The following is a 21,356-nucleotide window of genomic DNA, read 5'->3' on the forward strand; positions in this document are numbered from 1 at the left end:
ATGGGCGCCTACTCCAGCTTGGGCGTTACGGCAGACACTCGGTTTGCAATGCTGAGAATAGACAGACAAGGTTATGTGGTATCTGGTGTCACAACATGGAGCTTCAGGAAAATAAGTAGAAAATTGGAACAGTGTGGGCACTGACTGTGGGAGCGGAGGCGGGGCTGGGATGGGTGGAGGAGGGCAAAGGGGAAAATGGAGACAATTGTAATTGAATAACAATAAAAAATTATAAAAATAAAAATAAAATGAGTTGGGAAAAAATTGGAACACAGACAAAGGAGAGACACAAATGAGAGCTTAAGATGGATGGATTTGACCATGGCAGGGATGTTAAGAAACAGTTTCTTGGGGATGAGGAATGAAAATGAAAAGAAACCTTTCCAACCAAGCAGATATCTGAAGGAAGGTAAAGATGGAAGGTAATGTATTCTAAAGAAAGGAAGCAATGTGTAAAAAGGCCTTGTGATAGACGAGAACAAATTCAAAAGGCTGAAAATAGACTAATGAGGTTAGATGGGACAGATAAAGGAGGAGCATAATTAGAGGGAAGCATAATGTGTTATGTGGCAAGAGGGATCAATGTCATTTCCCCCTAAAAAATAGTGGGTTTTGCAGTACTAATTAAAATTGGATGGATTGCTAAAACTTTGAATCTTTTCCTTTTATGCTTTTACTCTTATGGCTTAGCTACAATAATTAAAGCAATATATACCAGTGTTTCTTGTTTATAACTGTACTATAAGACTGAAAATAATTTGTATATTATGTATTTAATCATGAAGTAAAAATAATTGTTTTCTTCTGTCCATGGATTGCTCACAACTGTCCCTATACTCTTCTCCTTTTTTCTCTTTTGCTCATCTTATTCCTAGTTACAACTTTTTCATAAATTGACTAATCTTTATTAACCACTAAACCTGAAGAATAAGAGTTAAATACCATTCAAATTCAAAGAATATAAACATACTTTCAGCTTTCAGCTATTGTGGGTTCATTTATTCAATTATTGGTCAAAAGATGTTATCTTTATCTGTTATACAGATTCTGTAATATCTCTGAACTACCAGTTTTATTCAGCCATTCATTGTTGCTTTGTAAAATAAGAAAAATTAAGAGTCAGAGGAAATAGAATGGTGTTTGTTCATTCATTTTAACATGGAGCTGTGTCCATGACAAATTCATGCATTATGATATTCTGTATCAACAAGGCACTTCCAATTCTCAGCTGAGTAACTGATAAGCCTTAACAATCCAGTAAAAATATATGCTTTTAAATTCTAATACCCTTAGTTTAAAAGGTAGGACTAAAGTAAGATTTATTAACTGATCTCTAGTTATGATTTCAAGGTCTTTTCTCAAGTTTATTTAAAGTAATTTAGTTAATTTAAAAAGTCATGCACCTTGTGGTCATGAATTGTGTTGCGTTTGATTTGTTAACTTTATTTCTATGACTATCATGATTGTATAAATGCAATACATTTGGCTTTTCCTTAATTCTGCCCATTAGAGAATCCTACTAAGGTGGTATGGGTCCAATTTTTCCTTCTGTCTTACATTTTGGAAACTGGTATGGATTATTTTTTCTTTCTTTTTTTGTTTTTTTTACTATTTGTTTTCTTTCTATCACTAAGAACTCCTATGTTTTATGTTTTGGCCAAAAATCTAGCTTTCTTGTCAAGTTATTCCTTTGGCTTTATTTGCCTCTGATTTCTCTTCCCTACTTTAGAAACCCCCTTTTTCTTCTTTCTCCCTGTTTTACTACTTGTGTGAAAGTCACAGAACAGCTCTAACCAAATTAGCAGATTTCTAATTTAAATGCCCTTCTAATTCCCCTAACCATAGGATTGCTTTCTTAAAGTTTTATATATCATTTTGGGAAAAGAAAAGAAAGTGACACTCTTGGTCACTTGTATTGTTTAGGGGAGTTGAGATAAACTTTTACAAACTTACAAGAACGCTTCTTTATTTTTTCCCCACATGACACCTGAGAACAGCCTGATTTATTTGTTGCTGTAGTTAAAGAGTATGGTAGCTTCAAAAAATTGGATGAATTTATTATTCTTTTAACTGAAATATTGGCCAAATTTAACATGCTTTTTGATTGTTTTGTTGGTCAATAAAAATAAATCCAAGACTAATAATGTTGGCTATAAAACTAGTGTATGAGGAAGATTTAACATTATAGTAGTTATTTGTGACTTATTCTGTTTGAACATCCTAAAAATGTGGAGTCAAATTACTTATTTTACCTTGCAATTACTAGTTTTTATTGTTGACTAGTCTATTTTAATCTGGAAATATCAGTGGTTTGCCTGATATTTTCAAGACTTACTTATGACCATTTTATGGGCCTTGTTTGTTTTTGCTGTTGTGATTATTTTCTTTTTCATTATATTTCATAATTGGTATTGCCAGTGTTTTGAGAGCTACAAAATTTTGTGAGTGGGATCTTTAAAATATTAAATTTTCAAATTAGTTAATACTATTGCATAAGAAAGGCCACATTATTATATGCCCTTGATCTTGTACCTAATCACTTACTCAACTCTGTTCATAGTTCTTTCATATTTTCAAATGATTACTTTTTGTACATAAAAGGGGGAATAGATTACATCTTTGTAATATTTAACCCTCTAATGTACTTTTCTTATCTTATTACATTGGTTAAGCAACCCAGTACAATGACAGCTTTCACCAGTGATGCCCTTTATCTTTGTGCTTTCTCTAACTTTAAGGGAAATTCTTAAAATAATGAAACTGATTCTTTCCCCACTTTTCCTTTATTTCCTTTTGTCTTTCTTACTAAGGTATACATGTTGAATAGTACTAAATACTGTTTGGCATCCAATTAGACATTCCTATTCTGTTTTTTCTTTACTTTCATAATGTGTTAAATCACAATAGATTTTTATATATTGAAACCAATTGAAATCCTAGCGTCAACTCTTTTTCCCCCCACAGTGCATTATGATGCCAGAACATCACATGCATATTATTACAACTTCTAGTTAACACAACATTATGGGTTCACATTATTATTACTATTAAATGCCATTTACTTCTGATAGCATGTTACCTTTGTAAAGGACCCTTTTTCTCTCTGGAATTTCCTAAGAACCTAAAGCATTGTTATTTCTTTGCACCCAGCACACACACGAACTTCTGTAGACTGTGGGCAAACATCTTTATTGCCAGTTCTTTAATGCAGATAGGGAATGAGGGATGGGCCATCGCATTGACTCAGGATATAGTTAATGAAAACTTACCCTGAATATTGGCCCAGAGTCTTTTTCTGCTCCTGGAATTTGTTCGCCATCAATTTGAGTCAACCCAGAATTATCTTCTGCAGAGTCTTACCTTGTGCATGTTGTGGTCTGTGCTGTTTATTTCCAGTCTGATACATCCCCTTTCCTTTCTAGTATGTCTGTGTGTCCATGTGTGCACTTCCAGAGTGCATTTAACCCCACTATCACCACCAATGTACATTGGCATAGATTTATTAAAGTAAGATATCCTTCAAAAACAAATTTTTCTTCTTCTGTTATAGTCTCAAACCATCATTCACTAGACAACCTAATTCATACAATTAAAAAGTAGTAGATTGATTTCTTCTTTAAAGATGTTCTTAGAATTTATAACATTTGGTAGGGGATGTTCCTAGGAGTTCACCATTCTAATTCCCATTACTTGTAATCCCATCCTTGAAAGCTCCTGCTGCCTTTACTATTATCTCCCTCACATTATTTTAAAATATATGGTGATTACTCTCTAGTTGATTCAATGCGTTTAATTTTATTTATTTTTTAAAGATTTAATTTATTTATTTAGAGAGAGGGGAAGGGAGGGAGAAAGAAAGGGAGAGAAACATCAATGTGTGGTTGCCTCTCACATGGCCCCCCACTGGGGACCTGGCCCACAACCCAGGCATGTGCCCTGACTGGGAATCAAACCGGTGACCCTTTGGTTCACAGCCCAAGCTCAATCCATGGAGCTACACCAGCCAGGGCCAATGAGTTTAATTTTAATGAGCTTCTAAATTATTCTACTGGGTTGCATTAAAGAAATGAGCTATTTTTGGATGAATTGTACATTGCAAAGATGGCCCCAGGGTAAATGGTGGAGGGTATGCTTGGGTACCAGTTTATAACTTGAGAAAAATTGAACAGTTACTATGTTTAAAGTGATAAGAATTCTTTTATGTTTATTCACAGCTTTAATAGGTTATGTTTTAGTTTTAACTTCAAGAAAGGAACCACTATTACTTTGCACTTTCTCACCCTATCTGACAATGAAAATAAGAAATTATATTTTTATTTTAGTTGGTATGCAATATATTGTATTATGTTTGTTTCAGGTATATAATATAGTGATTCGACATTTTTATACCTTACAGTGTGAACATCCCACTAAGTCTAGTAATCATGTCACCATGCAAACTATTATTAGTATATTTTCCTTCACCTTTACCACCTATCTTTCTATTGCCCTTCCCTTCTGGCAACCATCCCTTTGGTATCTGTTTGCAATGAGCCTGCTTTATTTTATTTTGTTTGTTTTGTTTTTTAGATTCCACATAGACATGGAACCATATAATACTCGTTTTTTTCTGTTGGGCTTATTTTATGTAACATAATACCCTCTAAGTGTATCCATGATAAGACCTCATTCTTTTTTATTGCTGCATAATATTCCATCATATGTGTGCGTGTGTCACATCTTGTTATCCATTCATCTATCAATGGACACCAAGATTGCTTCCATACTGTGGCTATTGTAAATGGTGCAATGAACATAGGGGTGCACATCTCTTTTCAAATTAGTGTGCTCATGTTCTTTGGATAATGACCCAAAAGTGAAGTCTAAAAGAACCCAACAAAAATTAATATAACTCATAAAAGAATGCAGTAAAGTAGCAGGGTAAAAAGTTTATATTTTAAACGCCATTTCAGGTATTCATTCTCTGAGTAGCTCTTGAAAAGAGGTGATTATCAGTTTAAAATCAGTGTGAGTGTTTATTAAGTCAAATTTATTTACTTTTTTATTTTGTTTATATTTGTTTCATTAAAATCTTATTTTGTCAATTTTTTTTTCAGTTCTGGAGACACCTTTACATATTCGTCCCTCAATTTGTCAAGTTATTTTTCTAAATTATAGAGAGCTATAAATAAAAGAGTTCAAACTCCCCAAGTTTACTATCCTTTTTAATCTCCTGTGCAAGAATATCCATAGAGTTTAATATGGCTTAGTGTCTTGTTCCCACATCTCTTAAGCACCATACAACTTGGCATCCAGTCCCTAGTTTAGAGGTCATGATCACCATCACAGGATATTTATTGGGTGGCCTAGCATGGTGGGTGATCCTCTGCTGAAACCTATAAAAGTTATTTTTAAAAAATATCCTTGATCTCTTGGGGTTGAGGTGAAAGTGGATGGTGCTAGCCCTAAGTTACTGGAGTTTTCGAATATTGTTTCTTAACAAACAAGATGGCTCTTCCTGAATCTGACATAGTTTGCCTTTGGACTTATCTGAAATTTGAGTCCCATATGGTTCATCTGTGTTCAATATTCATCTTCTATAAGTTAAGCTGATTTTTTGCTGTTTTATGTGCCCTAGAAATTAGTAACATATCAGGCTGCAGGAAGTGACTACTAATTATTTTGTTATGAAGAGAAGAAGAAGAAATACTTAGAAGCTTAGTGTCATGCCTCAGGGTGTTCAAATTAAAATATAGCATTTATCATTTATATTTACATTCTTCCCATACTTTCTTTTTTTGGATTAATGAGCCTATCATAAGCAACCAAATTAATGTTCTGAGATGGTAAGAACTCTCACACTGTCCTGTGTTCTCTGAAAATCTGATGTCTAAAACAGACTACTTGAGAACAAGGAACCTTTACCGTTTGCTGAAACAAACCTGTTTTGTTTCCTTTGTAAAACAACCACTTCATTTCTTCTATCCACCAAATAATTAGTTCAAGGTAGAAAGGTAACATGCCAAAAAGGGATTTACAAGACATTGTTATGTCAGAATGGAAATAATCACTGTAAATCAGGTATTGACTACAGTATTCGTTATCGAGAACAGGACGGACAAACCCAAAGGCTTCTTCCATAACGATTACACAAACCTCCCCTACCTTTCTTTTCCAAAACTTCACAAGACATATTTCTAGAAATGAGAAATGTAACATCTAGAAGAATGCCACTGGAAGCTCTAGTCTGCGGAGGTAATCTCTGTGAGCGTATGTTTTATTTTGTGTTTGTCCCACACAATGATGGGAACTTCCTTCTGAGTAAAGAACTTAAATCGAGACAAAACGAATCTGAGCAGGCTAGATGTCTTAGTACATGTTTTCCTTTCATAGTTCAGCTCGTGGAGACAAATATTTCATTCCACGGGAGGGCTCTGTTCTTTCATAAGAATGATGTGAGTAATTACCTGTAAGAACTTCCTGTCGTTGAACTCAGGTTTATTTTTAAATGTCTTGTATTTAATAATTCCTATAAAAATCATCATTTTTTTTGCTTTTATGACTCAGTGTTCAGTATCCCCTAGTGGCTCTAGCTCTATTCATTGGATATGTGTATAATCAAGACACACATTTTTTGTAATTACTCCTCCTTTTTGCTAGTATTTCAATTATTTCATAGCCACCAGGCATTTATTTGCCTTTTAAAAGCCTTCCAATCTCAATCAGAATGAATAAACAATTAAAACGAAGGAAGATTTTGGAGCCCTATTTTCCTTTTGATTGTGTGTGTTCTATACAACACTTAAATTATTCTTTATGAAATTAGCGTATCCAGGAAACGGGAATTATGCTGTAGGCCCAGTGACTGGAAAACATGCTGCTGTGTCCTTTGTAAGTTTTCCAGGGTGCCACAGGAGGTTTCCGACGTGCTGCTTATTTGTGCTCTCCCCTGATCCTTTCCAGTTTATTACAATGCTGAAGCAATAATTAAAATGTTGCCTAGCCTTTCCTATGCTCTGCACCTCACTGAAAACATCTCAGCAGAGAAAGCAAACGTTCGTCATTTCTCAATATAAACCAGATCCTGCCAGAGATCATGCCAAACCCAACCAACCATGACAGTCAAATCAATGTATGTTTTGGTTTAAATTTTTATTTTGGCTTTTGCTTTGGCAACTTGACTCCGGTATTTGTTGTTCCCTATGACTTACCATTTTAGGGCGTGACAGTTCCTGAAATTGACAAGGCTTCCTGCTTACCTTTGCAATGTATATGTGTGACGACATAAACTAAAGGAGAAAGATGACATTGTGACTCGATAAATATTTAGTTTACGTTCCCTACATCTGTCTTACAGAACTCCATTTTTAATTTTGTCACCAGTAGTCACTGAAAAATGCTTGCTTTTACCTTTTGCCTGGATGTTACAAATTCTAGAATCAGTGTTTCAACTAGTTACAAACAGAGATTTTATTGTTATTGACCCAACAGATTTAGTTCTCTCGTCAGTTTGTATTCATGTCATAGGACATAAATTGGTCATTTTCTTGCAGTCATGGCGGCAGTGTACGCGCTCTGTGGAGGTGCGGACGTGAGCTGGACTGCACAGCCAGGGTCCGATGCTGAGTCATTTAAACATCCCAAGAGGGATTATGTTTTTTAATTTGATATTAAACTAAGCAAAAAAAAAATTAATGGATGTAAACTTTAGTCCTTCAGAAGCGTGTTTTCTCAGATGCGAATGCCCCTAATGCTGCTAAGTGCTCGGACCTGGTAGATTCTGATTGGGCCTCAAGTCTGATTTCTTTCATTCACTGCCTGTGTGACGTGGGACAGGCTCTGGAGTCTCTCTTGGTTTAAGGTTCTAAGTAATAGAATTTATCGCATCGTGTGTGTTACATTTTCTTTACCTTTTTCTCCTAGTGACTGTGTGAGGCATAATTCTGTTTCATACTGCTGCTGATTGTTTATTGAATTGTACATGCATATTTACTTTTTCATTTCTTATGAACTTAAAATCAGTGATGACTTACTTGGTATATATTGTCTTGATTTTGTCTAAAATGTGAAATTCGAAAACTCACATTTTTGAATACAAATAATTCCAGTATACTCTTGACCCAAAATTCCCAATTTTAATCTTATATCCTCACAGTATCGAAATGAGGAAATTAACATGGATACAACCTATTATCTAATCTACAAATCTTCTTAGGTTTTGTCAGCTTTCCTACAAGAGGAAAGCTTTTTTTCTGGTTCAGGATCCCCTCCTGGAACATGCTGCGTTTGGTTGTCATCTGTTTTGAGTCTCACTTAATCCGGGACACTTCATCAGTCTGTCTCGATGACCTTGCACTTTTGATAAATATTGGCCCGTTATATTGTGTGGTGTCTCTCAATTTAAGTTTGTTTGATCTTTTCTAATGAATAGATCCAGACTGCGCATTCTTGGCAAGAACACCAAAGAACTAACTTCGTATTCTTCTCGGTGCATCGTGTCAGGGGTTACTTGGTGTCCACGTGTCTCAGGGCTGCTGACGTTAATTACGATCACTTAGGCAAGGTGGTGACTGCCGGGTTTACCCACTGAAAATGTGTTATTTTTCCCTTTATAATTAATAAGTATCTTGTGGGGAGCTGCTTGAAGACAATGTGAATATACCAGTTACCATAGTTTTTCATGCCAAGGGAGAAAAAGCACTGTAGGTAATCTTTCACGTCTGTGCTCTTCTCCATGGAAAAGGCCTCTTTCTGCTTTCAGTGCTGGGAGGAAGTTTCGCCAGGCCAGTCTTTTCCTAGTTAAGACTGACCGGCACCAGTCTGGTCACGATAGAACTCTTTCTTATTTATCTATTTTTTTTGTAGGTTACTATTCAAAGCCTCCTTCTTGGAAGAAAGTAGAGCTTTTAATTTAATGGTAAACACTTTTCTATGGGATTCCAAGATTAAGACTACTAACTATTTAAGACTACTAATCTGAGATTAGATACTAACTACTCACCCATTTATCCAACATGGGAGAGTTTAATGGTCATTAATGAGACATCTTTTTTCTTTCTTTTTTCTCTGCTCAAAACTATTCTAAGAGTAATCTTCTTCCCCATACTCTGTCTGTCTGTCTGTCTCTCTGTCTTTCTCTTTCACACACACAAACACACATTGCTGTCAGAAAGATATGTTTGAATTGCTCATTTTAATTCTTTTTTTGCACTAAGTTTATAATTAAAATTTGAAACTATATTTTATGGGAACTATATAACCACTCTTTCTGCTTCAAGAGACAGTATCAAGTTTTTTCACTAACACCTGGGCCATCCACTCAAGAAGAAACTCTTCTGAATCATCTTCCTGCCCCATTCCCACATGTTGCAGAACAGCACCCATTACCTGCCGACACCTAGTCTGCAGCTGTTCCCTCACCTGAGAGAGCGCCACCTCACCATCTGCCTTTATCCCCCTGACGTGGCAGTGTCCCTCGCACCTACCTCCCAGGCCAGACACTCCTTTGTAGATGGGGAACCATGTAGCATGGAGTTCTAGCTTTTGACATCGGTCTAGTTTCCAAGTACAGGTAGAATTTTTTTCCTATTTTCATTTTTAGGGGTTAGTTTCATAATGATATATTCTTTATCTAAAAACTTTAATGCTTCAAAGATGTCTTTATAGCTTGTGTATAAAGGCAGATCTTGACAGAATTGATCAGCAAATTAATCCAGTTAGTAGACATGTATCGAGTACCTCCTATGGGCAAGGTACTTTATTTGAGTTACAATTTATGTTGCAAGAGCTGTCTTTTCCTATCTACAATTTAGCTAAGAAAATAAGGCCTATACATGCATAAACCTAAGAAAAATATGAGTAAGGGATGGTGAGCCTATGACCATGTAAATTACTGATGTTCAGTAAACAGATGATTTCATACAAGGAAGTTGTCCCAGCTAGGTTTTTGAAAAGCCGTGTGAATAGGAAGAATGATTTTGGGAAACCGTTTGACTGGAGAAGGAGTAACAGTGATTATGCCAGGCCGGTGGCAGTAGAGGGTTCTGTGTGGTAAAGCAGGGAGAGCAGGGGTCAGACGAGTTGACCAGGCTGTTGGTGGTTGGTCTCCAACGCCAAGAGGAACTGTGTGCTGAAAGTCTTGTGGGTTTGACAGAGTGCAAACGGTTATTCTGGTGAGGTCAGAGCAGTAGCCCAGGGCAAAGGGAAGTAGTCGTTTAGGGCATCGTAGACAGGATCCAGCAACAGGGTGGTGTGGTCGTGACTCAGAGTGGTCGCTGCCTGGCGGGTGAAGGGTGAGTTGTAGAAGATCAAAACAGGTTTGCTAATTAAAAGGGACATTGTGTATGAGATCGCTCTTTCAACTTCATTAAGTTGTGGAATTTATATTGTGAATGATGTTGTAAGAAAATAAAGTATGACAGTGTGACAAGTCCCAGATCTAGAAATAATTGACACAATAATGGACTGCTTGTTTCTCAGGCCAGACGTCTGGTGCTTTTGGCTGCCCGTGTTTTGCCCCACTGCACTTTGGCTCCGGGCAGCACGTAGCTCAGGTCTTTCCTATTTCACAAAGTCCTCGTGCTGCCCCCCAGAGTTTTATTACCAATTATTTTTTCTTAATCACCTCATGCCACAAATACTTACTGAGCGCTGACAGCGTGGGCAAGGCGTTGTACTGGGCACCGAGAATAAAGGAGACGAAAAGTGCTGGCTGATGATCATGGTAAGCCGTGGACCCAGGTGCATTTTCACGAGTGCTTTATTATCTCTAGGTTTTAGGAGGTGTGGTTGCTCTGGAATGAGCAAGAATGCTTTCATTTGGAGAAGACGGTTTAGTTTTTCTCAGATTTTATCACCAGGTGACTTTTTCCCTGCAGTTTCAGAAATTTGCAAACACCAAACATTTACTTTTATCCCCACTAGGGGGAAGTGTGTCACCATGAGATTTTCTTTTCTTCTAAATCAGCAAAGTGCAAACAGTTTCAATTTGGTGTTAATTATCTTAGAGATGTAACAAACTTAAAATGTTTATAAAGTCTACAACTTAGGATGTTTGTGACTGTATATTGGACGGGTAGCTAGATTTAGAGAGTTATAGATACCTATGTGTGTACAGATACAGACAGTACAGTTTTATTTATTTAGAGCGTTTGAAATTTTATGGCATATAGGGAATTTTTGCATGAGTTCACCAAAACAAGGATGAGTGGAAGAAGAATATTTATATCAAAATATAAGCATCTGAATTTCAGGACAGCTTTGTTAACTCATGAAAATTGAATTAGGCTTTAGACATGGAATTTGCTAGCACATCATAATGTTTACCCTTCAGAAAGACTGTGTAATCTCCTGAGACATCTTAAGCCTAAATATATATACATATATTTTACCTTTATAGTTTTCCTTTTAACAGAGTTCATTGTGTTCTTAGGAATGATATGTGTGGAGGATGAATTTCTCTAAAAGATTTCCTTTCAGGTTGTCTATAAAGATTCGGACAGCAATGACATCATAGCTTTTCCTGCTATTCTTTGAGACAGGATTCTACAAAATTCATGTAAATTTGATTCTAACGGCATACCATCATTTGTTTATACGTCTTTAATTCAAATGCTGAGAGCTGTGTAGTTCAATGATAGGATTTAACGTGTTAAAATATACCTTTGAGTTTTTCAAGTTTGTATACTCTGGGAATAGTTTTGCCAAAAGTTGTCATCTGAGGAAATTGAAAGGGACAGTAAGTAAGGAATCTGGAAGACATGGGCAGTATAGGAAATCGACCGTTTGTACTCCCGTGCAAGGTGCGACTTCCTAGTAATTTACTTCTGGACCTGCTTGTCCAAATTGTGAGGTGGACGGTGGGGAGGAGAGAAAAGACAGCTGCTCTGAGCTGTGGAGGTGCTGCTGTCATCCTCAGTCTTTCCTGAAAATAAAAAAATTATCTACTTTCCCTGATTTCCTGAATCTTGCCAAAGGCTTAGAAGTCCCATGAGAATTTCTATATCAAGGCTGCACTACTCTGCTGAAGCTGATAGACACGTATAACCATGATGGGGAAACCCATCAACCAGAAAACCTATTAACCAGAAAACCAAACAGCAACAACAACAACAACATATACTAGAAGGCCACGTCCAGGATTCCACTGATAAGACTTAATTACTATTGAATAAACTTAGAATGATCTAATGTGTTCAAAAGATAATGGTGATTTGGAACTTGCGTGCATATTTTATTGGAACATAGCATATTTTCATCCTCATCTTAAAACTGCAAGGAATAGAGAAATAGCTAATGATGATAATATTCCAGAAGTTACGTTTTTACTGTTTTTGAGAGGATAGAGTTTATAATTTTTAAGATTTTTCTCAAAACTTTGACATTGTTATTAAGTGAACAGTATGATAAGATAAAACAAGTAGTTATAATTATGGCAATAATGCAGACTTTAATGCATCTTATATCATTAAAGGTATTCCTGTTTTTGTTTAAATTCAACAAGCGTTGAATTCATAATGTTTATGAATGGGTGCGCAAACACTGGTGTGCCGTGTTTATAGCTTATGCTCTTTATGGCTGGTGAGTAGAAACCAAGGAAAATCTGAAGCCTGGAACTCGCTGGAGTTAAAGATAGTAAATAAACTGCTGATAGATTTAATTTTGGTAATTTTTCTTGATTTTGTATTGTGGGAATTTGGGTACCTGCTTTCCCCTCGATACTTTTGCAAGGTCTAGCTTACCACAGTCACAGGACACAACGTAAATCCATCCTGACTTCTTGTTCCATTCTGGACTCTGCAATTAAATATGTACTTACCTTTTCTTTGAAAAATACTACTTTGCTTTTCAGATTTACAAAAAATTGAGATGGTCGTACAGAGTTCTCATATGCCCTGCACCCAGGTTTCCCTATTAGCAACTGAAGTCCATAGTTTATTCAGATTTTTTTTAGTTTTACTTAATATATTTTTTTGAATTCCAGGATGCCATATGACTTCTAGTTGTCAGATCTTCTTAGGCTCCTCTTGGCTGTGACAGTTTCTCAGACTTCTCCTGTTTTTGATGACTTGACAGTTTTGAGGACTGGACAGATACGTTGTGGGAGGCTCCTCTGTTGGAATTTTTTTGATGTTTTTCTCATGATTTAGACCGTGGTTATGGGTTTTGGGGGATGAAGACCACAAAGGTGAATGCCAGTTGCATCACATCGTGTCAAGAGTGCATTATCAGCCCTGGCTGGTGTGGCTCAGCGGATTGGGTACCAGCCTGCGAACCAAAGGGTGGCTGCTTGGATTCCCAGTCAGTGCACATGCCGGGGTTGCGGCCAGGTCTCCAGTGGGGGGGGGGGGGTGTGAGAGGCAACCACACACTGATGTTTCTCTCCTCTCACTCCCTCCCTTCCCCTCTGTCTAAAAATAAATAAATAAAATCTTTTTTTTTTTAAATGCATTATCATCAACATGGTTTTACAGCCTCACATGGACCATGCTTACTTAGTGTTAGCAATTAAACATTTTTATGCTGTGATATTTAGAAGATATACAAAAGAATGTACATGTGTATATTTATATATACATATGTGTGAATGATGCTAAAATGACCAACTATAATGCCCTTCGCTCTCCATCCTCGTCAAGAATTAAACACATAGTTTTGGATATCTGTTGGCATCAAGAAACGGTTTTTTAAGACCCATTTGAGTTTGCATTTTTTTGTGCTTGTGTTGTCAATACTTTTATAGAGCTACAGAATCGTGAGATGAGGTTGAAACCCATAAATAAATGGGCTGTCTGCTCTTTGTACACACTAGACTTTTGTGTATGTCCACTATTTTGTTTAATCAGTTTTAAATTTCCATGTTTCTCAAGGATAAAATCGAGCTGAGGCAGAGAGAGAAAACACAAAGTCAGTGGAATAACATAGATCCTTCTCACTGAATTCTAATCTTTCCAATGATGACTATAAAACATGCACAAGTAAATGAACCCTTAAAAGAACATTCTTACTTAAATTCTTTATTAGCTGAAGATACATCATAAGTTATGGAACTACCACAATGAGAATAGAAATTTATTTGGAGATATGGAAATGCACTTTTTCTAGCCCTAGAATCTTAAATAGATTTTTTCCCTTTTATTTCTTCATTTGTTACTATTCTGCTTTCATTTTGATAAGTACAAACTGATTTCGAAGAAGCTATACAGATAGCCTTTTTGTGTTAATTTTTGAAGGGGAAATTTTAATTATCATCATCCGTTGTATATCTTAATTTAATAAATGAGACTTGGGAATAGATGTGTATTATAAACCCTGCAACATTGTAATGAACTAATCATTAAGAGTGACAAATACATATCTATAGTTGGTTTTCATTTTGTTCAGTGTTAGAATACTTATTTCTTTGTTTATGAATGATGTGGTGTATAAGTGCATCACAGTTTAAGCCCAAACATATTTGGCTTTAGAATCATTTGTCTTTGTGTGGTTTGTCTTGTGATGGAAACCAGGACAGCATTTGAAATGCTGAAATGTCATTAAAACCCACAGGCAAGAGGCCAAAGTGGCCACCATTCAGCTTCTTGCGTGTCTTGCCCAGCCTCACCTTTTAGAACTCCATCCGGGAAATGGATGGAAGGAGTAGCTTAATGGAGGTGGTCTCTCATCACCATCCTCATAGATGAGAAGCCTGGGGCCTGCGCTAGTGGAGACTGGTGGCAGTGGTGAAGCTTAGAGACTCTTGTTCTTTGTACTGCTGCCAAGGCTTTGGGCTAAATATGCAAATAGGAGTAAACAAAGTAACCAAATAGTGGTCATTGTTAACAAATGAGTTAAACTGAAAGGGTGATGATATCTCTATCATAGAGCCTCCTTGCTTTGAATTTGTTATAATTTATGGAGTGTTACCATGTGTTAGGCATTGAGCTAAGTGTTTCATATTCAAAGATAAATGAAAAATTCTTTACATCAAGCAACATCATGTGATGGAATAAATGGTCAACTAAAAAGACTATTTAGAGCTCAGCGTGCTAGAGGAATTCACACTGTGGGAACAGACTCACCTCAGCCGAACTGGGCCAGAGGCCAGGAGACAGGGCAGGTTCGGGAGCCAGTGCGATCTGGATGCAGCCACAAGGAATAACCGGGGTCAGCTAAGCTGGGGAGAGAGTGGGAAGGCTTTTCTGGCAAGGGGATTAGCTGGTGAAAAGGTATGAAGCTTGGGAAAACAGCCTGCGTGAGCAATCCTAACCAGTTCTGTGTGGCCTGGAGGTTTGAGTGGCTTTAAAGCAGAGGCTGGATACTCGAGACTCATCTTTGCCAGGTAAAGGGTTCAGACTTGATCCTGAAGTTTAAAGGTAGCCTTCAGAGGATTTCAGGCAGGATAGTGATGAGATCAGATCTCTATTTTGAAGTAACTGTTGTGACCGCTGTGTGGGAAACAGGGTAGAACGGTGTAGGACTTCAGAGACACTGAACAGTTGATGAGACTGTTCAGTAATTCAGGACAGAGGTGTTATGCTGGCAGTGGGCATATGTGAATTCAAGATGGAGTGGAGGATGTGAATTCAAGAAACGCGAAGGATTTAGAAGCAGTAGGTCCTAGAGACACACGGAGCATTGGCATAAGGCATTCAGGATGACGCCAAGTTCAGACACCAGTTACCAGATCCCACCTTTTGAACGCAGCACAATTCTTAACACAGAGACTTAAAGACGTGAGCTCTGTTTCCACTTTCCCTTTCCCTTCACAATATCATTTCTTCATAGCTCCAAGAAGCTTCAGTGATTAGAATAAACATATTCTAATAGCCAAAATGACTATTTGCCAAAAAGGCAAAACTACATTTTAGCAACTTAGAGAGAACTCATTTCACAAATTTGCTTGACCCTGACATCACAAATGGCAGGTCTTCCCAGGCTCCCCCCACCGCCCCCCACACCAGCATTCACCACTTGTGACAATCCGTCCTTGGAGGACACTTGGAAGCAAGGTGGAGCAAAGGGGTGCACCCTCAACGGGACAGCCACACTTCAGTGGAGAGCCGAAGTTGGTCAGCATTTAGATTAAAGGAAAACAACCTTTTGTTTCGTAGTGTTAGCATTTGAAATTGCTTCAGTATTTTTCTTGCTATCTTCAGCAAAAGCCTTTCTCCTTTATCCGGGGGACCAAGTTGCTGCCTGTGGCTATGGTCTGAGTGCCACAGAATGTTGAGCTGGAGAGCTGTGGACCATGAAAGGCGGCTCCTTGAACTCATAGGGACAGAGTAGAATGGTCTTTGTTGGGGCTGAGCAGGGAGGAGATAGGGGGATGCTGGTCAGAGGGTACGGACTTCCAGTTACAAGGTGAGTAAGTTCTGGGAATTGTACGGCGTGGCGATCATAGTTAACAGAATTGTATTGCATACTCGAGAGCTGCTGAGAGAGTAGATCTTAAGTGTTCTCACACACCCACCCCCCCAAAACGGCAACTCTGTGAGGTGATGGATGCGGTAACCATTCCCTTAATCACTTCATTACACACATACACACACACATATATAAATGATATATAAAATATATATATGTATGTATGTGTATATATATATGTGTGTGTGTGTGTGTGTATATATATATGGTCAGGATGTATATATAGGAGGTCTGTCCAGAAAAAGTCCCACCATTGTTAATATATCAAGAAAAGTTTGCGCGACATCAATGTAGCCTGGCAGCCAAGGAGAGTGGACTGGAATGCACATGCATGAACAGTGATGACTTCACTGTACTAGTCAGTGGGGGCAGTAGAGGCCATTGAGTGAGCATGTGTACTGTGTGGCTGTTGCATTCAAAATGAGCGAGTAGAGCAATGAATCTGCATCAAATTTTGTGTTAAGCTTGAACATTCCTCTGCAGAAACGATTTGGATGATTCAGGAGGCTTTCAGGATGAAGCAATGAATGCAGCACAAATAAAAGTGTGGCACAAACACTTCAAAGATGGTCAAGAATCTGTGGAAAGTGATCCATGTTTGGAAGGCCTGCAACAAGCAGAACACCTGAGAGTGTTGAACATGTATGGGCTGCAATCAACTAAGATCAGCGACTGACAGTGTGAGAAGTAGAAGCTGACTTAGGGATTCCAAAAACTACTTTGTCCAAGATTTTGACGCAGGATCTTGTCATGAAACGTGTTGTGGCAAAATTTGTTCCATGGCTTCTGCTAACAGAGCAGAAGGAACATGTACTGCAGTTGGGAGAACTGTGGGAGGTCCCAAGGTGCCTACTTTGAAGGGGACTGAGGCATCATTATCCTGTGTACAGTGTTTCTTGTATCTTGTATCTTCTTCAATATGTGTCTCTATTTTTCATAGTACATGGCTGGATACTTACTGGATAGACTCTCTCTGTCTATATATATGTATACATACATACATATATATAAAAATTGCATTGTACCCCTTAAACATATATAATATTATGTGTCAATTATATCTATTAAGCTGGGGGAAAACATTTAAATAAATATGGTTTTTGAAAAGTAACTCCTTACTAAATTTAGTGTGTGACATCTGCTCTTTCTAAAATACTGTTTTATCCTTTTTTCTTTTTCTCAGGACAAACAGAAGCTACAGGACAGTGTAAGGCAAGGTGCCACTATCCTTTCCGCCTTCATCAAAGAAAGAAATCCTGGGTTCATTGGTCAGCTTCTGGTAGCATGAAGGACACAGAGAAAATCACCCACTGAGCTTATAGAAACATTTATCTAAGTACTGTATCTTTTGTGCTTCCCTCCCTGTTGTGTGTGATAGAACATTTAAGTTGTCTTTTATGTTTCACAGTCTGTAGAATGTCATGCTCGCGTTATAAAAGTGGATCAATGTTTATATCTGTGAAATTAAAATTTACTTTTTGTGAATGTCAAACATAAATTGCCTGAACCAGAAAAGAGTAGGTAAGTGGAAAATAATAGCCCTCATATAATCTTTTCACAAAAGCATGAAAGATCAGATAGAAATAATGATGGGTGAGCTAATCCTCCAAGGAATGAGAATTTGGAAATCTTGAACTATTATCTCTGTGTTAATTAGTAGATGACACTAAAATGAAATTAATAGGTAAGATTCAGAATTATTCTTAATTCTAAAATTGTCCTCTCACCGTGAGATACTGACTTGTGTTCTGATTTTCCATGCCTTAAAACGAAGTAAAAGAAAACAGTAGATAGCAGGGAATTCTGGGGCAAATATCTGCACCATTGGTCCTCACATTACTCCAGGTCCCTAAACAAGATGTACTATACTCCTTGATTTAATGTAATTTTTACTCATTTTAAAGTGTTTCTGGTTTTTCTGAATGAATTTTAAAGAAGCCTGGAAAACTTCGTAAAAGTGAAGTTATTCAGGTCAGCCTCGCGTTAGTCTTTTAACAGGCGGGGAGTCATTGCATGTCCAAGAACCTAGTTATTCGTTTGATGCAGATGCTGCTTTGTAAAGCAGGTTTTTGTTCTTTCACATTTCCACTGGCATATACATCGTACCTAGTGATGATTTCCCCTCTATTAATTGCACTGTATGATTCTGTGCATCCAGTCATTAGCGATGCCTTTGATTCCATGTTTACATGTACTTTCTAGAATCACATTAGATCAGATTATCCCAGGGTTTAGGCTGCACATGGAAACTATAAAAGGTGCATGAAATATTTCCTATAACATATTACCTTGTGGAATTTCTTTTTAACATGTCAGATAACCTATCCTACCTTTCTCAAGTGTGACTATTAGCAGGGGGGTTGGTACTTCACATTTGAATGGTGATGAGTGGAGGACAATGGACATGGTGTAAATACTGCAATTCATTCCTCTAAATGAAATGCACGTTTTTCAGTGAAATTTGCATCTACGTTCCTGGGCTTGCCACTTTCTCTCTCTCTCTCTCTCTCTCTCTCTCTCTCTCTCTCTCTCTCTCACTCACTCTCTCTCTCTCTCGATGTTCAGAAATATAAAATAAATCACTTAATTCACATCCTGAGGGTGGATATATACGGGCAATGTGTGAATTTTGGGTAGAAGGTCTATGCTGTTTAGGTGGTGGGTCAACTGTGTTGTGAAAGGTTCACACCTTCTGCCTGTTGAAGTCTTCGGGTGAAAATCTTTTTAAGAATTTAAAAGTGCTTATAAAGGCAAATGGGGAAATGTTATCAAGGTTTTAAAGAGAGGGTGAGTGTCTTCAAGTTCAAGGCAGGGAACTGGGTGTATCTATGGCATAACAAAACCCCTGTTTCGACTGAGTGCTGGCTGAATACCTTAGATTCAGCCTAATAATGGAATGTTACACTAGACAAGAATTTATCTGGGAGTAATCAGTATGACTTTACCCTAGGCAATTGGAAACATTTAGTGTAATGAGGTTTAGCTAATAAAATACTAAATTGTGTCTAAACTAATCACTACCATCATCATCACCATCATCATAAAATTTTATTTTATTTTTTTCTTTATAGTTTACAAGTGATTCATAGCCTTGGAAACAATTTAATGAAATCCCCCCACATCTTTTACTGTTTAGATGGGAAGTGATGCTCAGGAGTCTTAACTACCTTGCCCAAAGCCATGTGGCTGCCTAGTAACAAAAACCAGGGCTTCAAGTCAAGACCACTGTAAACTGTGATTTCTGGCAAGGGACACCTGGCAGAGAGGCTGTGGAAAGTCAGCCAGAGGCTCGGGGTGAGCACTGGAGGAATGGGCAGAAGGGGCAGATCTGCCCAATTACCAGAGGAATGTCCTGAAGCTTTTGTTTTTAATTTTGATTTTTGATTTTAGAGAGGGAGGGAGGGAGGGAGGGAGGAAGGAAGAGAAACATCCATGTGAGAGAGAAACATCGATTGGTTGCCGTCTGTATGCGCTCTGACCAGGGACCGAACCTGCAACCCAGACAAGTACCCCAACCAGAATCCAGTCGGGGACCTTTCCGTTTGTGGGATGACGCCCGAGCAACTGAGCCACATCAGCTGCAGCAGTCCTGACTCTTTTGGCTTTGTAGCCATCTTTCCAGCATATAAAAATTGTGCCTAAGGGTGAAGGGAGTGGAGAGAATTATTGACAAGGAGAGAAAGATAAATTAGCTGTTTCTGTTGTTTAAAAGATCCAGAGGCTTACTTTCAGAAAAACTGTCTATTTTCACTTTATTTTCCAAAAGCCATTAAAAATAATAGTAGTTATGCCTCAGGTTCCTGAAATTGCTTTCTACTTGGGGACAATTTTGTAAAAAGACTTTCTTTTTCCTGGACATATGCTAGTTAATTAAATGCAATTTAAAGATAACCTTTTTAGGAATTTAACAGTTTGATCAATGATTTTATTAATGACATTGGTAGGAGGTAGTCATTTTCTTCATTAAAGTGCTCAGTTTGAGAGACAATGTGCTGCGTGTATACTCATTTGCATATAAAACTCAGACCCGTGTGTCCTGCCCAGAGCCATTCTTACCGTAGTCAGTTTCAATATTTTGCATTGGTTTAACAAAAAAGTATTTTTCCCATGCTACTTTATTATAATTATAATCACTTTTTCCATTATATGTATTAATCCAATGATTATTTTATAAAATCAAGTTGCAGTAGAATATTTTCGTATATTGAATCTGCAAATGTTGCTTCCTTTTAATGTTTAAACTAATTATGTCAAGAAAGCAAAATCATATTTTAATAGAAGTGTGAAGAAAGCCATTTAGAAGAAGAAAAATTGAAGTTATTTTAAAAGTTTAATTCGAAAATAAACAGAATACATGAAAAATGCATATCATTTTAGTATTTATTAGTATGGTTTAAAATAAGTGGACTAGAAGTGGCTGTGTAGGTGGTTTTGACATTGTAACATTTATATATGTTCTTATACATTTTTAGTTTCCAAATTGTGAAAATGTATGCATATTTTTAAAATGAAAAGTAACAAACTACTGTTAAAGATTCTCAATATATTCTCTTTACAAAACAAAAGTAATTGATAAATAAATAAACCATTGATATTTAAAAGTCAAATGTCAATTTTCATTGTATTTATTGTGTACATGGTACAGAGAAATCTGATCAGATCACTGGAGAGGTGGTCGGAGGGGCCGTAGGAGGAGGTTGCCCAAGGCAATGGTAAACAGTTTATGAAGGGACTGGAAGAGAAGCTGAATGCCTCTGGCTTGTCTGGAATTATGGGCCAGATTTCAAATAAAAGGAGGGGAGACTGGCTCTTGGGTTCTCCTCCTCGAGGATACCTGGATGATTGTGCTGCAGCTGCCTGCGTTTCCCAAAGGATGGTATTTTGGATGAGAGAAGAAACTCCTCCCACCCTAAGACTGGGCAGGCCCGGCAGGGGAGCAGGGGTATTTTTCTTCGGGTGTTCTCGAAGGGATG

At 37.5% G+C, this 21,356-nt stretch overlaps 1 protein-coding gene across 1 annotated transcript in view; it reads left to right on the forward strand.

Annotated features, from left to right (window-relative positions):
* CRPPA (CDP-L-ribitol pyrophosphorylase A) overlaps positions 1 to 18,136 on the forward strand; it is a 190,700-nt gene extending 172,564 nt beyond the window's left edge. Inside the window, exon 10 of the mRNA XM_053926793.2 lies at positions 17,567 to 18,136. Within this exon, the coding sequence (XP_053782768.1) occupies positions 17,567 to 17,671 (105 nt within the window). The 3' untranslated portion in view covers positions 17,672 to 18,136. The remainder of the gene's footprint in view (positions 1 to 17,566) is intronic.
* Positions 18,137 to 21,356: the final 3,220 nt, after the last annotated feature.

The sequence above is a fragment of the Desmodus rotundus genome, chromosome 6 (genome assembly GCF_022682495.2).
Source record: "Desmodus rotundus isolate HL8 chromosome 6, HLdesRot8A.1, whole genome shotgun sequence".
In the NCBI taxonomy this organism is placed as follows: domain Eukaryota; kingdom Metazoa; phylum Chordata; class Mammalia; order Chiroptera; family Phyllostomidae; genus Desmodus; species Desmodus rotundus.